Source organism: Mya arenaria, chromosome 3, assembly GCF_026914265.1.
Source record: "Mya arenaria isolate MELC-2E11 chromosome 3, ASM2691426v1".
NCBI lineage: Eukaryota > Metazoa > Mollusca > Bivalvia > Myida > Myidae > Mya > Mya arenaria.
This window is the reverse complement of record NC_069124.1, coordinates 86,483,442-86,507,674: the sequence shown is the minus strand read 5'-3', so window position 1 is coordinate 86,507,674 and position 24,233 is coordinate 86,483,442. Positions and strand designations below refer to the sequence as shown.

The 24,233-nt window shown below is 35.2% G+C and overlaps 1 protein-coding gene across 1 annotated transcript in view; it reads left to right on the top strand.

Moving 5' to 3' along the window:
• The window catches only part of LOC128229079 (non-lysosomal glucosylceramidase-like), a 28,723-nt gene extending 4,829 nt beyond the window's left edge, over positions 1 to 23,894 (top strand). The window contains exons 2-18 of the mRNA XM_052940737.1: positions 667 to 755; positions 1,427 to 1,542; positions 1,755 to 1,976; positions 3,548 to 3,637; positions 9,251 to 9,403; positions 9,649 to 9,751; positions 9,900 to 10,053; positions 10,197 to 10,322; positions 11,060 to 11,220; positions 11,444 to 11,548; positions 12,410 to 12,517; positions 13,072 to 13,223; positions 13,514 to 13,620; positions 15,528 to 15,670; positions 17,379 to 17,488; positions 17,836 to 18,027; positions 18,480 to 23,894. Coding sequence (XP_052796697.1) covers positions 667 to 755; positions 1,427 to 1,542; positions 1,755 to 1,976; positions 3,548 to 3,637; positions 9,251 to 9,403; positions 9,649 to 9,751; positions 9,900 to 10,053; positions 10,197 to 10,322; positions 11,060 to 11,220; positions 11,444 to 11,548; positions 12,410 to 12,517; positions 13,072 to 13,223; positions 13,514 to 13,620; positions 15,528 to 15,670; positions 17,379 to 17,488; positions 17,836 to 18,027; positions 18,480 to 18,884 — 2,536 coding nt within the window. The 3' untranslated portion in view covers positions 18,885 to 23,894. The remainder of the gene's footprint in view (positions 1 to 666; positions 756 to 1,426; positions 1,543 to 1,754; positions 1,977 to 3,547; positions 3,638 to 9,250; positions 9,404 to 9,648; positions 9,752 to 9,899; positions 10,054 to 10,196; positions 10,323 to 11,059; positions 11,221 to 11,443; positions 11,549 to 12,409; positions 12,518 to 13,071; positions 13,224 to 13,513; positions 13,621 to 15,527; positions 15,671 to 17,378; positions 17,489 to 17,835; positions 18,028 to 18,479) is intronic.
• The last annotated feature ends 339 nt before the right edge of the window (positions 23,895 to 24,233 follow it).

Below are 24,233 nucleotides of genomic sequence, written 5' to 3'. Positions count from 1 at the left end.
TATACCTGTATATATTTAAATAAATTCAAAAAAAAAATTAATAAATTTAAATATTTTGAAAGCAATCAAAGGGATCATGGATACAATTGATGATTGAGGGTTATTCTTGTATTTGTTTCAGGATTCAATTTCTTTGCATGCAGTAGGGTAAGAGCAATTGTAAACCTTATATCACTGCTGTGTCCTTTTAGGAGAATATTAATATGCCCAAGGGTACACTACAATTGAAAAATATCTCCTTTTTCCTTCACATATACACTGAATAAAGTTTTTATGAAAGTATCTGTCCTGTATAGTAACTGTACAGGTCAGTACATCCTGTTTAGGGGTAAAACAGATAAGTAGTGTCAGCTATGACTGGGCTAGTTCTTTACTGACATCAATATGGTTGTAGTGCCTGCTTATGGAACTAAAGGTCTCACGTTTCACCACCAATCTGTATTCAAACTCATTCTCCCCTGTAGTTTGATATACCCGGTAGTCGCAAGTTCCCCCAACCCACTGAAATCATTTTAAAGGCATGAACACCTGCCGTTGTTATCAACAATGGAACATATGAAGTTTCATTTTGAAACTTCTTTAAAAGTTGTCAGCAAAAAAATGACCAGGTTCATAGATGTCAACTTGCATGGGTGGCAATTTTTATTTGTTGTTTTTTTGTTTCAGGTATACAGTTCATACACTAAAATGTTATTCCAAAGGACGACGACCTCATATGGACTTTGTAAATCCAGTTCTCCATAAGCCTATGTATGGTAGGTACACTGGTTTAAACAGTATTTATGTATATGTTGTTAATATATTAGCATGTTACAAATATAAATGGTAAAGGTTTGAAGAGATAGCTTTTAGCTAATATTAAGACTTCTCTTCTTTAGTAGTTGTCAAACTGGAAGATTATGTGTACAGTGCTAAGGAACTTATGTTTCTTATCAATGATATTTGAACAACTTGGTGTACAGTGTTAAAACTTGGCATTAGTCATGATCAATGTTCAATGAAATATCACCATTGTTTGTGGGTCAAGATGATCTGTACTAGAAATATTTGAACAACTTGGTGTACAGTGTTAAAACTTGGCATTAGTCATGGTCAATGTTCAATGATATATCACTATTGTTTGTGGGTCAAGATGATCTATAATAGAAAAATCCCAGGCGCTTTTTGTATCCATAACTTTTAAATGACTTAGTGAAAAGTCCTTAAATTGGTCATGGTCAGTAGATGACCCCTTTTGAGTTCCTAAATTGTTAATGTTTTCTTTGTCATGAGTCTTTCATTATTCTATTAAGGCTAAAAAGGCTTGTAAACACAGTTGTTATAGAAAGTTTCTTATGTGTTGACATTGTAAATGTCGTAAAGATCATGTTTACTACTGTCAATGAGTCTTTGTAGTTTGGTAACTCGTACATGTGTTATTGTTCAGGCTGCCCTATCGGTGGGATAGGTGCAGGATCCATCGGGCGGGGCTATCGCGGGGAGTTCTGCCGGTTTCACATGGTGCCCGGCATGTATGACTATCACATTGTTCAGGCAGACAGTGTAAGGGTTTTTTCGTATCTTAAAAATTTTAGGGAAAAAAAATGTCTTCAATATGTAACTATTATACTGAAAACAAAATATTTCTAAGAGTGGGTTAAGTCAATGTATCAATGTATAACATGCTATAGAAAATACTGTATTTTACTACTTTCTATATTAATTAACTTTTGAGTATTAAATATTTCTTGATAAAAGTAGTGCATACATTCCAGTTTATTGTAACGATCCGTAAAGGAGGGCAAACTGTGTATCAGAAGGTGTTAACGGGTCACCGTGTTAACAAGACCCTCAAGCTGTGGGAGTGGGGGTTTCCTCTGGGGCAGGGGACATACCAGGCCCTGTACCCTCGGGCATGGACTGTCTACAGTATACCCGAGCACAACATCAGGCTCCTGTGTCGACAGATATCACCAGTTATTGCTCACAACTATGAGGTATTCTGATATAATTGGTGTTTGTTTTGCTAGGTACATTGAGAAATCACTATTAGAGTACATCATAAATCAAATGCTAGTACTATCTCCTACAACTTCAGTGGGGGGTTTTGAAATCTGATGTTATGAGTCCATAGGACTCAAATGTTTTGATTCAATGGGGCCTGAGATAGTTCCAAGAAGCTCGTTACTGAAAATATTATCAAGCATTTTGTTTGTAAAATCAAAAGACAAAAACAAATTATCTTGAATTGATTTAGAACTAAATAATAACTGTATAAAGATAGTAAGACACATACTAAATTGTCACATTATAAATTGGATCTATTTTAATTCATCATTTGAATGGTCACAGGCATTCCATCCAAAGTGTCAATGTAAATTTGGAGTGTAGAGATTTCTCCTAGGAATCACATGAGCTTTCTATTTATTAGCTTAAAAAGTAGGTTAAAGATAGCTTTATAAGAATATGTATGATTTCATTGCCAGCATCCTCTCAAAAGATTTTATTTTTTGTGCAAGCATGTTGTTTTGCATAGAAATATTTAGGTAATTGTAATAATAGCATGTAACCGGGCATGGTTGAAGACAGTTCATCAGGCCACCCTACGATTTCAAAGAAACCATATATGTGCGCTCAGATGCAGAACACACATCAAAATGATAACTGCAACTTGGCAATTTTATGACAATAGAAGTATGATGTTGTTTTCATGAGGAATATAAAACATTATACAGTGTGATTTGTAATTTCTTTAGCCTGTCTGTCTTTTCAATAAAAAGTATTGCCTGACCTTAGTGTTACATATTGGATGTCGTGCAAAATAACATGTATCCTGTTTGCCATAATTAAGATTAAGGTAATTCAAATGTATTTTGATGTTGCAACAAGCATATAAACATGTATTTGCAACAAGCATGTAAACGTGTATTTGCGACAAGCATATAAACTTGTATTTGCAACAAGCATGTAAACATGTAATTGCAACAAGCATATAAACGTGTATTTGCAACAAGCATGAAACATGTATTTGCAACAAGCATGTAAACGTGTATTTGCAACAAGCATATAAACATGTATTTGCAACAAGCATGTAAACGTGTATTTGCAACAAGCATATAAACGTGTATTTGCAACAAGCATATAAACGTGTATTTGCAACAAGCATATAAACGTGTATTTGCAACAAGCATATAAACGTGTATTTGCAACAAGCATGTAAACGTGTTTTTGCAACAAGCATATAAACGTGTATTTGCAACAAGCATATAAACGTGTATTTGCAACAAGCATATAAACATGTATTTGCAACAAGCATATAAACGTGTATTTGCAACAAGCATGTAAACATGTATTTTGAATCCCCCTATACTGGCTAAATGTTATGATTAGTGATAATCGACAAAAATTCAAACAAATGTCCACATGTTCTTCTGGAGCTGCAAAGAAATTATTGTTTTGTCCTGAGGTAGTTGTGTCTCAATAGTTGTATTTCAAAGGTTTGTTACAAATATATTTGATGTAATCTGAATTCTCAAGTTGTGTGATGATGTATGTGATTGTGATTCAGGACTCGTCATACCCAATGGCTGCGTTCATCTGGGAGGTGGAGAATGAGGGCAAGGAAGACCTTGATGTTGCCATCACTTTCACATTCAAGGTAATATACAGCTCTATAGTGTGGAAGTCCTGTTCAACAGAACCGATTATGTGTCACAATTAAAATGTAAAAGGAGCACTGAGTTGATTTAACAGAAAGTGAGCATTACTAATGCTCACTTTCTGTTAAATCAACTCAGTGCTCCTATTATTATTGACAGTTTGTTTATTATTTGTAACCTAACTCCTTTGCTTAAATGATCACTTAGCTAATACTTCTTATATACGAAGTGTAAACTTCTCCTTATATATGATAGGAATGCATTTCCTTATAAATGAAATGACGTACACTCAATTCAAAAGTTACATACATGCTTGTATGTGAAAGTTTCCTTGTCTACTTGTATGTGAAAGTTTCCTTGTCTGTTTGTATGTGAAAGTTTCCTTGTCTGCTTGTATGTGAAAGTTTCTTTGTCTGCTTGTATGTGAAAGTTTCCTTGTCTGTATGTGAAAGTGTTCTTGTCTGTTTGTATGTGATAGTTTTCTTGTCTGTTTGTAAATGATAGTTTTCTTGTCTGTTTGTATGTGATAGTTTCCTTGTCTGTTTGTATGTAATAGTTTGCGTGTCTGTTTGTATGTGATAGTATTCTTGTCTGTTTGTATTAAATAGTTTTCTTGTCTGTTTGTATTTGATAGTTTTCTTGTCTGTTTGTATGTGATAGTTTTCTTGTCTGTTTGTATGTGATAGTTTGCGTGTCTGTTTGTATGTTATAGTTTGCGTGTCTGTTTGTATGTAATAGTTATCTTGTCTGTTTGTATGTTATAGTTTGCTTGCCTGTTTGTATGTTATAGTTTGCGTGTCTGTTTGTATGTTATAGTTTGCGTCTCTGTTTGTATGTAATAGTTTTCTTGTCTGTTTGTATGTTATAGTTTTTGTGTGTGTTTGTATGTGATAGTTTGCGTGTCTGTTTGTATGTTATAGTTTGCTTGCCTGTTTGTATCTGATAGTTTGCGTGTCTGTTTGTATGTTATAGTTTACGTGTCTGTTTGTATGTGATATTTTTTTGTCTGTTTGTATGTGATATTTTTTTATCTATTTGTATGTGATAGTATTCTTGTCTGTTTGTATTAAATAGTTTTCTTGTCTGTTTGTATTTGATAGTTTTCTTGTCTGTTTGTATTTGATAGTATTCTTGTCTGTTTGTATTAAATAGTTTACTTGTCTGTTTGTATGTGATATTTTTTTGTCTGTTTGTATGTGATATTTTTTTATCTATTTGTATGTGATAGTTTTCTTGTCTGTTTGTAGTAAATAGTTTTCTTGTCTGTTTGCATTTGATAGTTTTCTTGTCTGTTTGTATTTGATAGTATTCTTGTCTGTTTGTATTTGATAGTTTTCTTGTCTGTTTGTATGTGATAGTTTTCTTGTCTGTTTGTATGTGATAGTTTTCTTGTCTGTTTGTATGTTATAGTTTGCGTGTCTGTTTGTATGTAATAGTTTGCGTCTCTGTTTGTATGTAATAGTTTTCTTGTCTGTTTGTATGTTATAGTTTGCTTGTCTGTTTGTATGTTATAGTTTGCGTTTCTGTTTGTATGTTATAGTTTGCGTCTCTGTTTGTATGTAATAGTTTTCTTGTCTGTTTGTATGTTATAGTTTGTGTGTCTGTTTGTATGTTATAGTTTGCTTGCCTGTTTGTATCTGATAGTTTGCGTGTCTGTTTGAATGTTATATTTTACGTGTCTGTTTGTATGTGATATTTTTTTGTCTGTTTGTATGTGATATTTTTTTATCTATTTGTATGTGATAGTATTCTTGTCTGTTTGTATTAAATAGTTTTCTTGTCTGTTTGTATTTGATAGTTTTCTTGTCTGTTTGTATTTGATAGTATTCTTGTCTGTTTGTTTTAAATAGTTTTCTTGTCTGTTTGTATTTGATAGTATTCTTGTCTGTTTGTATTAAATAGTTTTCTTGTCTGTTTGTTTGTGATAGTTTTCTTGTCTGTTTGTATGTGATAGTTTTCTTGTCTGTTTGTATGTTATAGTTTGCTTGTCTGTTTGTATGTTATAGTTTGCGTGTCTGTTTGTATGTTATAGTTTGCTTGTCTGTTTGTATGTGATAGTTTGCGTGTCTGTTTGTATGTGATAGTTTGCGTGTCTGTTTGTATGTTATAGTTAGCTTGTCTGTTTGTATGTGATAGTTTGCGTGTCTGTTTGTATGTTATAGTTTGCGTGTCTGTTTGTATGTTATAGTTTGCGTGTCTGTTTGTTTGTGATAGCATGTGATAGTTTGCGTGACTGTTTGTATGTTATAGTTTGCTTGCCTGTTTGTATGTTATAGTTTGCATGTCTGTTTGTATGTAATAGTTTGCTTGTCTGTTTTTATGTTATAGTTTGCGTGTCTGTTTGTATGTGATAGTTTGTGTGTCTGTTTGTATGTTATAGTTTGCTTGTCTGTTTGTATGTTATAGTTTGCGTGTCTGTTTGTATGTTATAGTTTGCTTGTCTGTTTGTATGTGATAGTTTGCATGTCTGTTTGTATGTTATAGTTTGCGTGTCTGTTTGTATGTTATAGTTTGCGTGTCTGTTTGTTTGTGATAGTATGTGATAGTTTGCGTGACTGTTTGTATTTGATAGTATTCTTGTCTGTTTGTATTAAATAGTTTTCTTGTCTGTTTGTATTAAATAGTTTTCTTGTCTGTTTGTATTTGATAGTATTCTTGTCTGTTTGTATGTTATAGTTTGCTTGTCTGTTTGTATGTTATAGTTTGCGTGTCTGTTTGTATGTTATAGTTTGCTTGTCTGTTTGTATGTGATAGTTTGCGTGTCTGTTTGTATGTTATAGTTTGCGTGTCTGTTTGTATGTTATATTTTATGTGTCTGTTTGTATGTGATATTTTTTTGTCTGTTTGTATGTGATAGTATTCTTGTCTGTTTGTATTAAATAGTTTTCTTGTCTGTTTGTATTTGATAGTTTTCTTGTCTGTTTGTATTTGATAGTATTCTTGTCTGTTTGTATTACATAGTTTTCTTGTCTGTTTGTATTTGATAGTATTCTTGTCTGTTTGTATTAAATAGTTTTCTTGTCTGTTTGTTTGTGATAGTTTGCTTGTCTGTTTGTATGTGATAGTTTTCTTGTCTGTTTGTATGTTATAGTTTGCTTGTCTGTTTGTATGTTATAGTTTGCGTGTCTGTTTGTATGTTATAGTTTGCTTGTCTGTTTGTATGTGATAGTTTGCGTGTCTGTTTGTATGTGATAGTTTGCGTGTCTGTTTGTATGTTATAGTTAGCTTGTCTGTTTGTATGTGATAGTTTGCGTGTCTGTTTGTATGTTATAGTTTGCGTGTCTGTTTGTATGTTATAGTTTGCGTGTCTGTTTTATGTGATAGTATGTGATAGTTTGCGTGACTGTTTGTATGTTATAGTTTGCTTGCCTGTTTGTATGTTATAGTTTGCATGTCTGTTTGTATGTAATAGTTTGCTTGTCTGTTTGTATGTTATAGTTTGCTTGTCTGTTTGTATGTGATAGTTTGTGTGTCTGTTTGTATGTTATAGTTTGCTTGTCTGTTTGTATGTTATAGTTTGCGTGTCTGTTTGTATGTTATAGTTTGCTTGTCTGTTTGTATGTGATAGTTTGCGTGTCTGTTTGTATGTTATAGTTTGCGTGTCTGTTTGTATGTTATAGTTTGCGTGTCTGTTAGTATGTTATAGTTTGCGTGTGTGTTTGTATGTAATAGTTTGCTTGTCTGTTTGTATGTTATAGTTTGCTTGTCTGTTTGTATGTTATAGTTTGCGTGTCTGTTTGTATGTAATAGTTTGCTTGTCTGTTTGTATGTTATAGTTAGCTTGTCTGTTTGTATGTGATAGTTTGCGTGTCTGTTTGTATGTTATAGTTTGCGTGTCTGTTTGTATGTTATAGTTTGCATGTCTGTTTGTATGTAATAGTTTGCTTGTCTGTTTGTATGTTATAGTTTGCTTGTCTGTTTGTATGTGATAGTTTGTGTGTCTGTTTGTATGTTATAGTTTGCTTGTCTGTTTGTATGTTATAGTTTGCGTGTCTGTTTGTATGTTATAGTTTGCTTGTCTGTTTGTATGTGATAGTTTGCGTGTCTGTTTGTATGTTATAGTTTGCGTGTCTGTTTGTATGTTATAGTTTGCGTGTCTGTTTGTATGTTATAGTTTGCGTGTCTGTTTGTATGTAATAGTTTGCTTGTCTGTTTGTATGTTATAGTTTGCTTGTCTGTTTGTATGTTATAGTTTGCGTGTCTGTTTGTATGTAATAGTTTGCTTGTCTGTTTGTATGTTATAGTTTGTGTGTCTGTTTGTATGTAATAGTTTGCTTGTCTGTTTGTATGTGATAGTTTGCGTGTCTCACTCTGTTTGTATGTTATAGTTTGCGTGTCTGTTTGTATGTTATAGTTTGCGTGTCTGTTTGTATGTAATAGTTTGCTTGTCTGTTTGTATGTTATAGTTTGCGTGTCTGTTTGTATGTTATAGTTTGCGTCTCTGTTTGTATGTAATAGTTTTCTTGTCTGTTTGTATGTTATAGTTTGCGTGTCTGTTTGTATGTGATAGTTTGTGTGTCTGTTTGTATGTTATAGTTTGCTTGTCTGTTTGTATGTTATAGTTTGCATGTCTGTTTGTATGTTATAGTTTACGTGTCTGTTTGTATGTGATAGTTTGCGTGTCTGTTTGTATGTTATAGTTTGCTTGCCTGTTTGTATCTGATAGTTTGCGTGTCTGTTTGTATGTTATAGTTTACGTGTCTGTTTGTATGTGATATTTTTTTGTCTGTTTGTATGTGATATTTTTTTATCTATTTGTATGTGATAGTATTCTTGTCTGTTTGTATTAAATAGTTTTCTTGTCTGTTTGTATTTGATAGTTTTCTTGTCTGTTTGTATTTGATAGTATTCTTGTCTGTTTGTATTAAATAGTTTTCTTGTCTGTTTGTATGTGATAGTTTTCTTGTCTGTTTGTCGGGATAGTTTGCGTGTCTGTTTGTATGTTATAGTTTGCTTGTCTGTTTGTATGTGATAGTTTGCGTGTCTGTTTGTATGTTATAGTTTGCGTGTCTGTTTGTATGTTATAGTTTGCGTGTCTGTTAGTATGTTATAGTTTGCGTGTCTGTTTGTATGTAATAGTTTTCTTGTCTGTTTGTATGTTATAGTTTGCTTGTCTGTTTGTATGTTATAGTTTGCGTGTCTGCTTGTATGTAATAGTTTGCTTGTCTGTTTGTATGTTATAGTTTGCGTGTCTGTTTGTATGTAATAGTTTGCTTGTCTGTTTGTATGTGATAGTTTGCGTGTCTCACTCTGTTTGTATGTTATAGTTTGCGTGTCTGTTTGTTTGTTATAGTTTGCGTGTCTGTTTGTATGTAATAGTTTGCTTGTCTGTTTGTATGTTATAGTTTGCGTGTCTGTTTGTATGTTATAGTTTGCGTCTCTGTTTGTATGTAATAGTTTTCTTGTCTGTTTGTATGTTATAGTTTGCGTGTCTGTTTGTATGTGATAGTTTTTTGTCTGTTTGTATGTTATAGTTTTCTTGTCTGTTTGTACGTATGTAGCTTTTTTGTCTGTTTGTATGTGATAGTTTTGTGTCTGTTTGTATGTGATATTTTGCCTGTCTGTTTATATGTGATATTTTGCTTGTCTGTATGTGTATGTGCTCATTGCAGAATGGTACAGGTGGAAAGAAGGACTTCCATGGCGGGTGTTGGACGGAGAGTTTCCAACACACAGAGGATGGTGTTGACCCAGTCACTGGTGTTATGATTCATCAACGCATGCAGGATATGCCCTGTACATATGCAGTATCTGCAAAAGAAACTGTATGTACTATGTAATGTACATTTGTGTACTTTATTGTTAGCTCTGTGTTCTACAACTGTTGTTTTGTCAATACATATTGGTCTTTTCACAAACTTGTACTAGAAAAGAAACAATTTTCTCATTTCCATGACCCAACAAGTTATATTGACTGACATTTCTATAATAAAGCTTGTTTTGAATCTATTCAAGAAAATTGATAACTGCTTAAAATGATTGACTCATTATCTAACATTGTTGTCTACAGTCGGGAGTTTCTGTGAGCCACTGCCTTAACTTTGACCCCCAGGGGAATGGGGCTGAGGTGTGGACAGAACTGCTCAACAATGGCACACTCAAATCTAAACAAGGTACGAATGGGGAGCTGTACTTGATATCTGATCCTTGATTAATCATTGCGTGTGTATTATTGTGTTTCCCGTAAATAATGCTAATGCATTTTAAAGTAAGTCAGCATAAGCTAGCCTGTTAGTTTTAATATTTATATTTGTGCTACAGGCAGCAGTGAGAAGACAAAGAAGGGTAAGGATGTCGCAGCAGCCGTGTCCCTCCTCTGTACAGCCACCCCGGGAACCACACAAACGCTAGAGTTTGGTCTCACCTGGGACATGCCTGTCATCCACTTCAGGGCCAAGGAAGTGCAATATTCTAGGTAAACATACCGAATGTATGCTTCAGTAGATTTATCATGATCATGACAACACCATGTGTTTCAAAAGGTTATTATAATCCTACAATTTTAACTTACTGAGAAGATTACATTTCTGTGCGTAAAAATTCAATGTTGTGTTACAGGCGCTATGCTAAATGGTTTGGGAAATCTGGAGATGCATCACCCAAGATGGCTGCCTACTGCCTGCAGCATTACCTATCCTGGGAGCAGCAGATAGAGGCTTGGCAGGGTCCTACCCTTAACTCCAGGTATAAAAACATGCCTGGTCTCCCAACCTTGACTCAAGGTACATGTGAGTAAACATGCCTAGTCTCCTTGACACCAGGTAGGCATGCACACCTTTTGCTCCCTCCCTCAACTCTAGAAAAATAAGCAAGACTACACCCAAACCCACAACTCCTGGTAAGCAGCCATGCCTTGACACAGAACCTTAACCATAAGTAAGCAGGAATGACTACACCCAAACCCACAACTCCTGTTAAGCAGACACGCTTAAGCTGGAAGCATCAACTCCACTTAAACAGACATGACTAGACTCTCATCCTTAACCCTAGGTACGCAAACATGCCAAGTCTCAAAGCCTAAATTCCAGGTTAGCAGACATGACTAGACTCCAACCTTAACTTTTGGTAAACAGACTAACCTTGGCTCCCAACCTCAACTTCAAGTTAGCAGACAAGACTCATGCCATCAACTCCATACACGGCTTCTCTAAGGGTGCTCTACTTGGCAGCCTCATATATTCTTATTCCCCATCTTCATTAAAATCCATTTTTTACTTTGTTTGTTTATTATCATTTATGACAAAGTATAAAGTATATTATTTTATAATTTTCTTGGAAGTGTATAACAATACAGGAGAAAATTTATAGAGTTTCGTTTATAACAAAATGTCAATGGTTTCAATATTGTTTTGAATTGGTGAACTTGTACAATAACTGCAAGCTTGAGTCTCAATATAAATGACTTTTAATGTTTGCTACAGAAAAATACCTGCGTGGTACAAGGCTTTGCTGTTTAACGAGCTGTACTACGTCAGTGATGGCGGCACAGTCTGGCTCCATCCGCTAGAGCTGCCTGAAGATGATGAAGAACTCGATGAAGAAAATGTCGTTGATGAATATGGGAAATTTGCTTATCTAGAAGGTAAGGAATAAAGAAGTAAATAGTTTGTTTGGGTTCTTTACCTACTAAATAGTGCTCTATTTGACTTTTAATCAAATTGATGACCATTACATTAAAGTCATGGTTTGTAGGATGAGGAGGACAAGCATATAAAGAATTGCTGATATTACTTGTATCTTATAAAAAAATTTGGTTATGAAAATTGAATGTGTGTTATTACATGTGATTGTGCTAAACCTTCCAGGTCACGAGTACCGGATGTACAACACTTATGATGTTCACTTCTACGCATCGTTTGCCTTGATAATGTTGTGGCCTAAACTTCAGCTCTCTCTACAGTATGATCTGGGTAAGCAGATTCAGCAGGTCATGTCATATATAATCTTCTTTTGAACTAGAATGCTGGACACAAATATTATAAATAGAAAAGTGCATGAAACATGACCTGATAAAGCAAAGATATAACTAAGCCTTACCTGTATGCCAAATCTATACTTATATCAAAATCAGCCATTTCCTGTTGGTCATAAAAAAATGTTATGCCTTAAATGCCAGTGATTGTAAATTTTGACATTATAACTATGTGTATACAAATTTGGTAACATACAACAAGATATTGCCTGTTTGATAATTTATCCACTTGTACCTATTGGTAAATATTTGCATTTTGTATCTCCACTCATGAAACACAGGGTAGTGTTTAAGGCAGGTTTTAAAAGTGCTGGGTCTTGCAAAAAAAACAGGGTGTTAAGGGAGAAACGAGCATTGTGTTTAATTGAAGAAGGTTTAGGTTTCATCTACTATATATATTTAATTTGTATGTATTTACAATTATAGTCTAAGTTTGAATCAAATCAGAAGAAGTATTTGATCATCTGAAACATTTAATTGAAGGCAGAATTGTTTCCATGCTGGTCCACATGAGAGCGGGAGAGGGTTACCAAAACAGGACAGGGTGCAGCACCCTATTATAACCCTTTATTACTGTATAACATTAAAGCAACTTTGCCTAACCCAATTTTGTAAAATATTTACTGATAAGCCCATTTGTTAAAATGTTTTTGTTACAGGTCTTTGTATATATTTTATGTTTATTCTATAAAATAAGAATGTTCTCTGAAAAAATATTTTAATATAGTTTAATATAGTTAAAACCCTATAGTATATGGTAATATAAAGTATAGTGATCAGATTGTTGTGATATTTCCAGCCAAGGCAGTGGTGCATGAGAATCCGGAGGTGTTCAAGTACTGTATGGGCGGTCACACCGGGCTGCGGAAAGTCCGCTTCACTGTCCCTCACGACATGGGAGATCCAGGTACAAGCATTGCAGTTAAATGTACATGTAGTCTTCCATAATGGCAAGTCTGTAGAACTATAGTAGGAATATTGCTGGTCAGTTGGAATGGTATGTGTTAGCAATGTATCAGATTAACTTGATATTTGGTTAGGGTGCAAAAAGGAGATTATACACCATTATATTTTTTTGTCAGACTAAGAATGTAGTTGCTGTGGCCCCAAGAAGTGAAAATACCCCAATTTAACAGATGCAAAAGGTTGATAAAGGGCAGTAGGGAATTAGGCATGATATCAATTGATTGATTTCCTCAGACAAGATACTTGGTATATGTTTAGTGGGCAATGGGTAGCAAAAGATGTAGTGGACCTGTGCATTGCTAGCAATACTTAGTGCTTGTATATTGTTATACTGTTTTCAATATAAAAGTTTTAATGGTAACAAATGTTTCTGATAATGCGAACAGTTTAGGTAAAGGTCTAATTCCAAAGGTCGAGCTTCACCTGAGCTATTTTGTTTCCATGCTTTGTATTCAAATCCTAACAGATTTTGTATCATGTTTTTCCTGCATGTAGAGGATGAGCCATGGGTGCGAGTAAATTCTTACAACATCCACCCAACAGCCGACTGGAAGGATCTTAACCTCAAGTTCATCCTGCAGGTGTACCGGGATTACCACGCCACCAGTGACGAGGCCTACCTCAAGTCCATGTACCCTGTCATGAAGGTACGCTGCTTCACCATTGCAGAGCAAATTTATTCATTTAAAAAATTTAGATGCAGATAAAACTAATACAAAGGCAAAGCAGTTGAAATTGAGCCAGTGGATTGGTTTAAAGCAGGAACAATTCAGAACTGAAACATTTTACCAATAAATATGTCAAACAAAGTGAAAAATTGCCTTATTACCACACTATAAATCCCAAGTTTTGCTTTAACATATTTTTTTTTTTAAAGTATTCAATATTGTAAATGTTATTTTACTCCTTGTGTGTGATGGTAGTTTGTGTTTTACAGACATTGGTTGAACGTAGTCTACTTTGGGATAAGGACAATGATGGCCTCATAGAGAATGGTGGTTTTGCTGACCAGACATTTGATGCCTGGATTGTTGAGGGAGCAAGGTTAGAAGGGCATTATTATGTTGCAATTCTCATGAAACTAAGCTTAAACTAAGGATGAATGGATATAGGAATATTTAAGTACAACAAAATTGAACATAAGTTTTAGAATGACCTCTTTTTACAAACAAGATGATGTTTCTTTCTGCTCTTATAATCCCCCGCCAAATTGAAGGTTTCAGGAGGAATATATTGTTTTGGCATTGTCTGTCCCTCCTTTCTCCTGTCTGTACAACACACTGTCTTTGCCACATCTTGGTAGAGTGATGTTCAAACTAAATGATAATGAAATTACTCCTGTAAAAGTGTGTCACATAGTGTCAAAAACTATGTCACTAGAAAAATGGAACTCACTAAAAACAATATATTTGGTCCAATATTCATGAAACTTAATCAGAATATTTCACTTGATGAGGGCAAATGTTTAAGTGGGTCACATGTGACCAAAAGTTAAGTGACTTGGTCAAATCTTACATTTTTTTGTCTGGTACTTTCTCTTGGTAGGGATTGGTTAGATTATGTTCAAATTAAGACAGAATGTTCCCTTTGATAAGGGGCATTGCATTTAAAAGTGGGTCACATGGGGGGGGGAGCTCAACACTAAGTCACAAGGTCAAGTCCTAGAAAAATCTTTGGAACACACAAGAGGTTAAGTCAAGTCAAATTTTATTTGTAAAGGAAGGCCTCCAGCCTATGATACAACATATACAATACAAAACATAAATTCTTTAGAGTTGTGACTTCCTAATGACAGTCATTTTTCCTTATCTTTTTGTTTCATTATTACATTTACAAAGAATGCTATATTTTTTATTCAGTATTAATTAATTAGAATGTTTCTGCTTGATGAACTCTTGGAAAAATTCAAAACTGGGTCATCTATGATAAAAAAAATCAGGTCACTAGGTAAAATCTTAAGTGTTTTTGTCTGGAGCCACATCATGGAAATGATTGGTCAGAATGTTACTCTTGATAAATACTCAACAAATGTCAAAAGTGGGTCATATGGGGTCAAAATCTGTGTCACTATGTCAAATCTTAGAAAAAATCTAAAAAAAAATAGGTAACATACCTGGCCAATGAGATGTTCTCTTAATATTTTCCTTGATAAAATCATTGACTACCGGTAGTTCGAACTGGTTCACATGAGGTCAGAAACTTGGTCATTAGGTCAAATCTTTGACAAATAATGGTTGGCACCGACTATTGGTATTGAATGGTCAGACTTTGTTCAAACTGTGGTAAGAATGTTCCCCTTGATAAAATCTTGGGGTCGCATGGGGTCAAAAACGAGGTCATAAGGTCAAATCTTAGAGAAATATTGGGGAAAATATAGTTAAATGGGAGTTCTGTGTGACAGTGCTATACACTGGTGCACATTAGCTCTAACCAGGGATGCATTCTGTCTGAGCACTATGCTCCAGAAAACCTAAAATGACTATCAATTTTATCCCCCGATATCTTAGGCCCGAATGCGAGTATAAATAAGCTTACACACACACACTTCTATTTTCCCAAATCTTCCCAGTTAAACTTATATTTTTGCAATATTTCTGTTCTGATCTTAAACAGAATGTTTGCCTTTATAGAATAGTTCATTACTTTGAAACTGTGTTGTGTGATATCAAAAACCTACGTTAAATCAAAATGCTATACTATATACAATATTCTTTTATTTCAAACAGTTGCAAACGAACTCTTTATCGCGCCCAATGTTCATAAGAGTCCATCATTCTTCAGCCATTTTGACTTTTACAGTTGGAATATTTCACCAACACGTGATTTCAATGCCATCTACTTTGCCTCATCTGGCAGGGATCAATTCAATGAATTTCCTTGTTGTTTGAAAATGTGGTCATGTTTCAGTAATTATACGTATGTTTCATTGCTGTTTTGCATTCATGTTTCAGTGCATACTGTGGAGGCATGTGGGTGTGTGCCCTGCGCATGTTTGTGCAGGCGGGGCGTATCCTGGGCCACACAGAGGACGTAGAGAAGTATACAGAAACTCTCAACAAGGCCAAGGAGTCGTACGAGATCAAACTTTGGAATGGTGAGGAGGGCACCTCATGCCATTGAATTATACTCTTATTCATTTATTAGCTGGACAATTCCCATAATGAGGAGAGCTTTACTACATACCCTGGTATGGGCATCTGCCTCACATCTGGGTTAAGGTTTTTCATTTAAGCACATTTAAGTCAATTTCTAAGCAAAAGCTATATGTTGCATTGGAATATAAGACAAGTGTTTTAAACCAATCAACCTACTTATTCAAGCAAGTGACATAACTCTGTCTTGCATATAATGCAGTTATGGGCCTTTATTATTTGACTTCAAACTATTGGTAAAGGTTTTGCATGAAAGTACACATAAGTCAAAACCTTAGCAACTTCTTGATGTATTGCATTGAAACTTTCTGCAATGATTCCCAACCATCCAACCTACTAAATTAATCGAGTTAGAAAACTCCATCTTGCATGTAATGCAAATTATGGCCCCTTATTATTTGACTGGTTTATTCTGGTTAAGGTTTTGCATATTAGCAGGAATAATTCAATATCTCAGCAACTACTTGATGTATGGCATTGAAACTTTAAACAAGGGCTCCAAACTATCAAAACCATCTTAATTATTTTGCATGTTATTCAAATGATGGCCCTTTGTTATTTGGCTTTGGAACTCTGTGACAGCTCCTGTTTGTAATTTGCTGTCAGTTTTGATATAAATAATTTCTTAAATTTACCTTGATGTTTTGGATAACTGAATGCATGGGTGAAAGTGTTCCAGCATATGCTGGAATTTCCGGTTTTTCCTGGTCTTGGGTCGTTTTTCCAAAACCTTGAGAATCTGTACAAATTTAGGTTAATAATTTTTTGAAGGTCTACAAAAAGTTGATCACACAATCTATTTTTAGCGAGAAATTTCCTGACTTGCCGGTGCTCAATTCAGCATACATATATGTTCGTTTTTTTTTTTTCCGGAGATTGCTGATCTTTTCATAAGATTCAAGCCAAACTGACTTTATTTGCTCGGATACCCTGAATAGCAATCGTAAAGTTATGAACTGTATACATCATCATCGTTTTTCTGAAATGCTACTTTTGATAGGCATGATCGATTCGGTCAACCAATGAAAAAGTGTGTCTTTTATTACTTTAGAAACGTTCTGAAAATTGTCTGACACTATTTTGACACTTCTTGAAATCAAACACAAAAAAGTTGTGATAATGAAGTTTTAGCCTGTGGGCTATAGCATGAAGGACTAAGAAAAAGGAATCTGAAAACAAGTGGAGGTGGGAATGATTGTCTAAAACTAAAGTTGACAAAAATGGTGAAAGATGGAGAAAATATCTTAAAAAACCTTTTTTTGGAGGGGTTGCTTGAAGTTGAATGGTACACACAATATACTTGAAATTTGAATATGCCTATTGTGGCATTTTGAGGGCTCCAGCCTCCTGAAACCCCTAGCCAGGGCTTTGCCCTGGAACCCACCGGGACCTGCTGCCCCCTGGCCCCCAACAATTTTTTTCATGTTTTTCAAAAATTTCATCTTTCACCCATGTGAATGTGGTTTTAACCACATTTCTGAAGTTCTGGGATTGATTATTGGTAAAAAATTGAAATCTGGCCCATTTTAAATTATTGGTCTAACAAAGCAGCATTTGTATTTTGCAATGTATTTATCAGTTCTTTCTTATGGTGTTCACATTAATAGTGAGAAGCTAGACTTGCAGTGTACATGTATGTGAATATTGTAGGAAAGTACTACAACTATGACTGCAGCAGCCATGGTTACCATGACAGTGTGATGGCCGACCAGTTGGCGGGCAACTGGTACATGCGGGCCGCCGGTATATCAGACAAAACAGTGAGTAGGAAAGTCTCAAATTGGACATAGGTCTTTCACGTGAATTTGACAAAATACATTTTATAGAAAAGATTTTGCTCCTTGCTGTTTTTAGTGGTCTTTTTTGAAAAAAAAGAAACTCACTATATACTTGATAAATTATTATACGTCCCCTTTGAATGAAAGGGAGACATACACTTATCTTCATTCTTCTGCTTATTATTATTATTTCTTGTTATTTAACCAAATAAGATCAGGAGCAGAACTCATAAACTTCTTGAAGGAAATTATTGAAACTTGTTTACCCTTGACTTTCCAATATTCTAAAGAGTTGTGTTAATCTGTTTGTGTTTTTCTATCCTTTATAGGTGTTTCCTCCTGATCACGTGAAGTCCGCACTGGAGACAGTTTACAAGAACAATGTGATGGGGTTTGCGGATGGAAACATGGGGGCCATAAACGGAACACGTCCAGACGGCAAGAAGGACATCACAAGCTGTCAGTCAGAGGAGTTCTGGACAGGGGTCACGTCGTCACTGGCTGCTCAGATGGTACAAGAGGTGAGGGACAGGTTATGATGGTTTGTGGGCAATAATACTATTTATAGAAACCTTTTTGGATGTACACAACATACATTTTCAAAAGTAATTTGTAGTTATATAATTTTTGTTGTAAATTTAGAGAATATTGTTTTGAACAAATTTTACCTCTTCTGTTGTTGTTGTAATTTTTTTAAGAGCCTTGGCCATAACTCAAAAACTGTTCAAGATTTTCACATTTAACTATGTACACATGTTGCAAGCTATAATATCCACATGTGTAATAAGGCCCATACCTCTGGTTTAATAATTGTTGAGTTATCCTTTTTGACAAAAATTAATGAACAAGAATAACAGACAATCATTAGCATCCATTTATAATGCTCTGTTTATTCCCATTGTCCCAGTGACATTATTGCAAATTTCCAGCGAGACTGTCTAGCTTTTCGTAACCCGATTGTTCCATTGCTTAGGACATGTTGGAGGAAGCGTTCCAGACTCTGTGGGGCAACTACAACGTGTGTTGGGAGTGGCTGGGTCTCATGTTCCAGTCCCCAGAGGCCTACATGACTAGCAAACACTTCCGCTCCCTCGGCTACATGCGCGCACTGGCCGTGTGGGCCGTACAGTGGGCTCTGGAGAAGTACCAACCACAGCTTTTCCCAGAAGAAGCGAAGTCAGGGAGCTCAGGGGCGGGGGATAGTGGGGGTCTCACAGGGGCAAGGAGTAGCAGTGGTACGGAACCCCCAAAAGGAGATGATAGTAGTGGGACACAACTGCCCATTGGGGAAGGTGAAGGGAGTGCCAGTGGGATGGATGGAGACAAGACCGACAGCGAAGCCATCAGTGGGAAGGATATACTGGTAGCAGAGAGATAATATATGTAGTACATGAGGTAGATAGGATCTCAACTGCCTTTCAATGTTGTATATGATACCAAATCAGAAAATAGCATTATTGTAGCAGCATTTGGTAGCCTATCCTGATAAGATCAATATAAAGTTCAAAACCAAAACAAAAGGTTTTAAGACTTTAAGAAATGTTTGCAGAATGCTTATGTAATAGGATGTTTATAAAATAATTTATTTAGCCTAATTAAATGATTTGTTTAGCCTATGCAAATTGTTTCGGGTTTTGAATAACAAAATGATTATTTCACACAATGTTCATCCTCATTGTGATATTTTCAGGTTGTAACTGGCATTATTGTGTTATAAATGTACAAGTATCTCTGGACATAAAATGATTTATTACTATTACTTATATTGTTTATGGATTTATGCTTCTGTACTTCTGTGTGCTTGAACCCTGTTTGAAGAAAAAAGGGTAACCAAACACATCTGTGAAATGTTTAAGCTTGATGAAACACATAGTCGGCAATGTGTAGGGAGCCATCACCACTACAGTCAGGTAGTCCCACTGTCTCAATAACTAGAAATATCAATCATTACTCACAACATAGAGGCATCATCTTAACTCACTTTAATCTGCCACTATGTTTAATATGGATTGTTTTGAAAATCCGCATTTATTGGCAAATCTTCATACAGCTATAAGTTATCACAAGCAGGTGTGGTGTATAAAGCTTGCCATGTGTACGTCATTCCTACAGTCAGTCCTCAGAGCCATCTTGTGTTCTCTTCAATACACAGATGACACAAACTGTTTATTTTCTGTTTGTGTTTATTTGCCTCTACTAATTATATGGAATAGTATCTGTACACACTGTATGTAACAAAGACCTTATATATGCATAGCATATAGATGTACCTGTTATTTTAATTGTGTATTAAAAAAATATATAATTTAGTTTTTATGACTCCTCTGAAGGAGCAATTTTGTACATCAAAATCTGTTTGTATGTTTTCACAATTGTTTTGTTATTCAGTTGCTGCCATGTTGTATGCCCTTGTGATCACTTGTTGGGGTTGTTGCAACCCTTAAAACTGTGGGTTGTTGATCATTACATGTTTATTGTCTTGAACTAATATGACCTGGGCTTACCCTAGGCACGTGGGAGATGTTGTAGGACGAGTTCAGTCACCAGGTCTTAAACAACCAAAGTAAATTTATTACATGTTGCCCATAAAGGTTAATCCATTTTAATTTGTTAAATGTATTTATAACTTTTGTCTATCTAGAAACTGCATTCATCATTGCCAATCAATTAACCCTTGTAAACAAGGTGGTGAAAAGTACTGTTTGTTGTTTAGCTTTATTGTGACAAAGCTAACAGCTTTAATGTGTTATAAATCAATATGATATTCCTGGGTAGGCCTTATTTAAAGTAGCATTGAAAAGTCTACTTGGATTGAAATCATAACCTTGTTGATGGATTCCCCATTAAAATAGATTAATCTGGACAGTTCAGGATTTCTTTAAGTCATTTGAGATCTGGATAAAACACTGAAACTAGAGATAAAAAGTAGCTACCCAAAACAGTGGGTTAACATGGAATAATTGTGACCTCAGTCTGAATTGAGACAGAAAAATGAATCTCGGTATAGTTCTAAATTCTAGCAATGTTGATGGTAAATATCACCTGACCAGGTATGATCAATTAGTTTGATAATTGATATACATGTAATAAAATTTCAAATAATAATGATATCATCTGTCATTTTCTCTTCCTGCCCTGATGATGGTGTATTCATAAATGGTAGTACCACATAGCGCCATATGTTTATCCATAATAAACTATTTCCAAAATGACTGAAAGGAAGAACAATTGATTTTGGTCCAAAAAAAATCAACTAAAACTCACCTGTTAGACCTACAACTGACAAACCTCAAGCTGCAACACTTTTCCACTTGACTATGGTATGCCCTGGTGCTGTGTGTACATTTATGTAATTAGCTTGGTTTTGAAATGTGACATTGTTCATGTTTTATGGTATTGTTGAAAAAAAGTCAGCCTTGTTTTTCAACGGGATTAACATACACATGTACATCATTGTTCCAATGACCCTGTTATAGTCTTATGTAATTGAGAGGTATGTGTTTTATTATTAATTAATTGAAATGTTGTGATGAGGAGCAGAAATGATAATATAGATATTAATAGGTGATACTTATTGTGATACACATAATATCATCAATGTTTTTACCAACAATACCCTCCCCTATTTATCATTTCTTTTTAATACATAGTCATGGGTAACTTGTCTGTGTATCATATATAATTGTCCTGTATAAAAACAGTGAGAGAATTATCATAATGCCATTAGGAGCCTCCCTTCTCAAGGTATATTGTCCAGATCTGGGTCAAGGCAGAGCTTTGTGTGGATCGCTATACATTTAGCTGACAATGTGTGGCAGATTTAAGCCATACTTTGGGATTGATTAAGAATTAATTCCAGAATAAGGTTTACATGACGTCATAGCATCTAATATCTCGGTGACAGAGTGACCTGGCATGTTATGTATCTGTGGTTCATTTGTTATTGCACCGAGTGACCTGGCATTGCTATGTATCTGTGGTTCACTGGTTATTGCACTGAGTGACCTGGCATTGATGTGTATCTGTGGTTCACTTGTTATTGCACCGAGTGAACTTGCATTGATGTGTATCTGTGGTTCACTTATCTTTGCACCAAGTGACCTGGCATTGATGTGTATCTATGGTTCACTTGTTATTGCACAGAGTAACCTGGCTTGATATGTATCTGTGGTTCATTTGTTATTGCACCGAGTAACCTGGCTTGATATGTATCTGTGGTTCACTTGTTATTGCACCGAGTAACCTGGCTTGATATGTATCTGTGGTTCACTTGTTATTGCACCGAGTAACCAGACTTGATGTGTATCTGTGGTTCACTTGTCATTGCACCAAGTGACCTGGCATTGATGTGTATCTATGGTTCACTTGTTATTGCACCGAGTAACCTGGCTTGATATGTATCTGTGGTTCACTTGTTATTGCACCGAGTAACCTGGCTTGATGTGTATCTGTGGTTCACTTGTCATTGCACCAAGTGACCCGGCATTGATGTGTATCTGTGGTTCACTTGTCTTTGCACCCAGTGACCTGGCATGTACATGTATCTGTGGTTCACTGGTTATTTCACCGAGTGACCTGGCATTGATGCGTATCTGTGTTTCACTTGTTATTGCACCGAGTAACCAGGCTTGATGTGTATCTATGGTTCACTGGTTATTGCACCGTGTTACCTTGCATGTATCTGTGGTTCACTTGTCATTGCACCGAGTGACCTGGCATTAATGTGTATCTGTGTTTCACTGGTTATTGCACCGAGTGACCTGGCTTGATATGTATCTGTGGTTCACTGGTTATTTCACCGAGTGACCTGGCATTGATGGGTATCTGTGTTTCACTTGTTATTGCACCGAGTAACCAGGCATTAATGTGTATCTGTGTTTCACTGGTTATTGCACCGAGTGACCTGGCTTGATATGTATCCGTGGTTCACTGGTTATTTCACCGAGTGACCTGGCATTGATGTGTATCTGTGGTTCACTTGGCATTGCACACTATTGAGTGAAGATAGCAAGGCAGTGTGTCCTCTTGCAATTAATACAGATTTGGTTGTATGAAACACCTGTTTAAAAATATGTTCTGTCCATCAATAGTTGATAATTTTTTATTACTGTTTTATTTTGGAATGCTGTATGCTTGTTATGTATAAGTTGTGCGTATGGGTGGGTGTGTAGGTGCGTGCATTTATATGTGTGTTATGAAAGTTATGAAAGAATTAAATCACTTTAACAACTGTTTCAAGTGTATAAATTTGTAATAATATTATTGAATTTGCCATAGTTATTATGATGTAATGTGTATTTTAAAATATATGTAAAAATATGTATGATGTTCTCCAAAATAATATACCATTGGTTTAACTATAAGCCCTTGAGCTACAAAAAAGAAACAATTTAAAATTTGATTTAACTCCTTTTATATGGTTTGAATGGTAGTTAAGACATAAGCTACGATATTGATGTCTAAAAGTACTATAACATGTTGTTTATATCTTCATTAACTTCTTATTGATCTGTAGATTTTTGGAGGGCAGTTGATTTTATTTATAGAATATTGCAAATGTGTTTACACTGTTAATAAATTTGAATCCTCGCTGGAGACCTGCCACCATCTGTCCTTAACACACCTTGTTCATTTGGTTCCACTTTACAGCCTATCACGTTTTTATTATTGGCTGATGAAGAGTTTATTTCTCAATTCAGTTTTATTAAAATCTCTAATCTTTCACACCAAAGAAGCAGATCATTGTAAAGGATTTAATTTTTGACTGAGTATAGTTTTGACATTATGTTTTGTTTTGCGACATTCTTGTTTGAGTTTCAAGCAGTTTACTTCAAGAAAATATTAAACGATGTCCCTTCTATTGCTTTATACCATTCAGTTTTGCATATTTGATATGGACTGAAATTTGATCAATATTTTTCACCTGCTTCATTTATATCCCTTCTGTGCAATATTAGCCGTTGTTTTGTTTGTATACAGAAACATGTATTCATGTGTTTTTTGACAGTCAGAAATGAATATTCATGTGTTTGTGGACAGTCAGGTCAGAAACATGTATTCATATGTTTGTCAACAGTCAGAAATGTATATGCATGTGTTTGTGGACAGTCAGGTCAGAAACATGTATTCATATGTTTGTCAACAGTCAGAAATGTATATGCATGTGTTTGTGGACAGTCAGGTCAGAAACATGTATTCATATGTTTGTCAACAGTCAGAAATGTATATGCATGTGTTTGTGGACAGTAAAACTGTAATGTATATTCATGTGTTTTAAGGCTGTCAGGAATGTGTAAATAAACAGTCAGGAACGTATATTCATGAGTATCATAGCTCTAGCCTCACGCTTGTATCACTTTAACTGCAAATAATAAATGTTTTCCCTTGCCATGATCTGTTACTTTCTTTATAGTATTACACCATCAGTTTTGTATGGTACGTGTATTAAGTTTTTAACAATTTGTTTAAGCTCGATTTTGAAGGCACTTGTAGGTTAATATAAAACATGTCCAACGCCGTTTCCTTGGTAGCAATTAGAACCTTTTTAAGAGGTCATGGACATGTGCTCATAGTGGATATTCTTTGGCAAGATGTGACTCACACAATCTGGTCACTTTGACCTTCAAATGTTCAGATCAATCAGGTCATGTTGGTGAATCTACTTGTCCAGAGGAGTCTGTTGAACTGCATCATGAATGGGGTCCGTCCACCTGTATCATGTATAGGG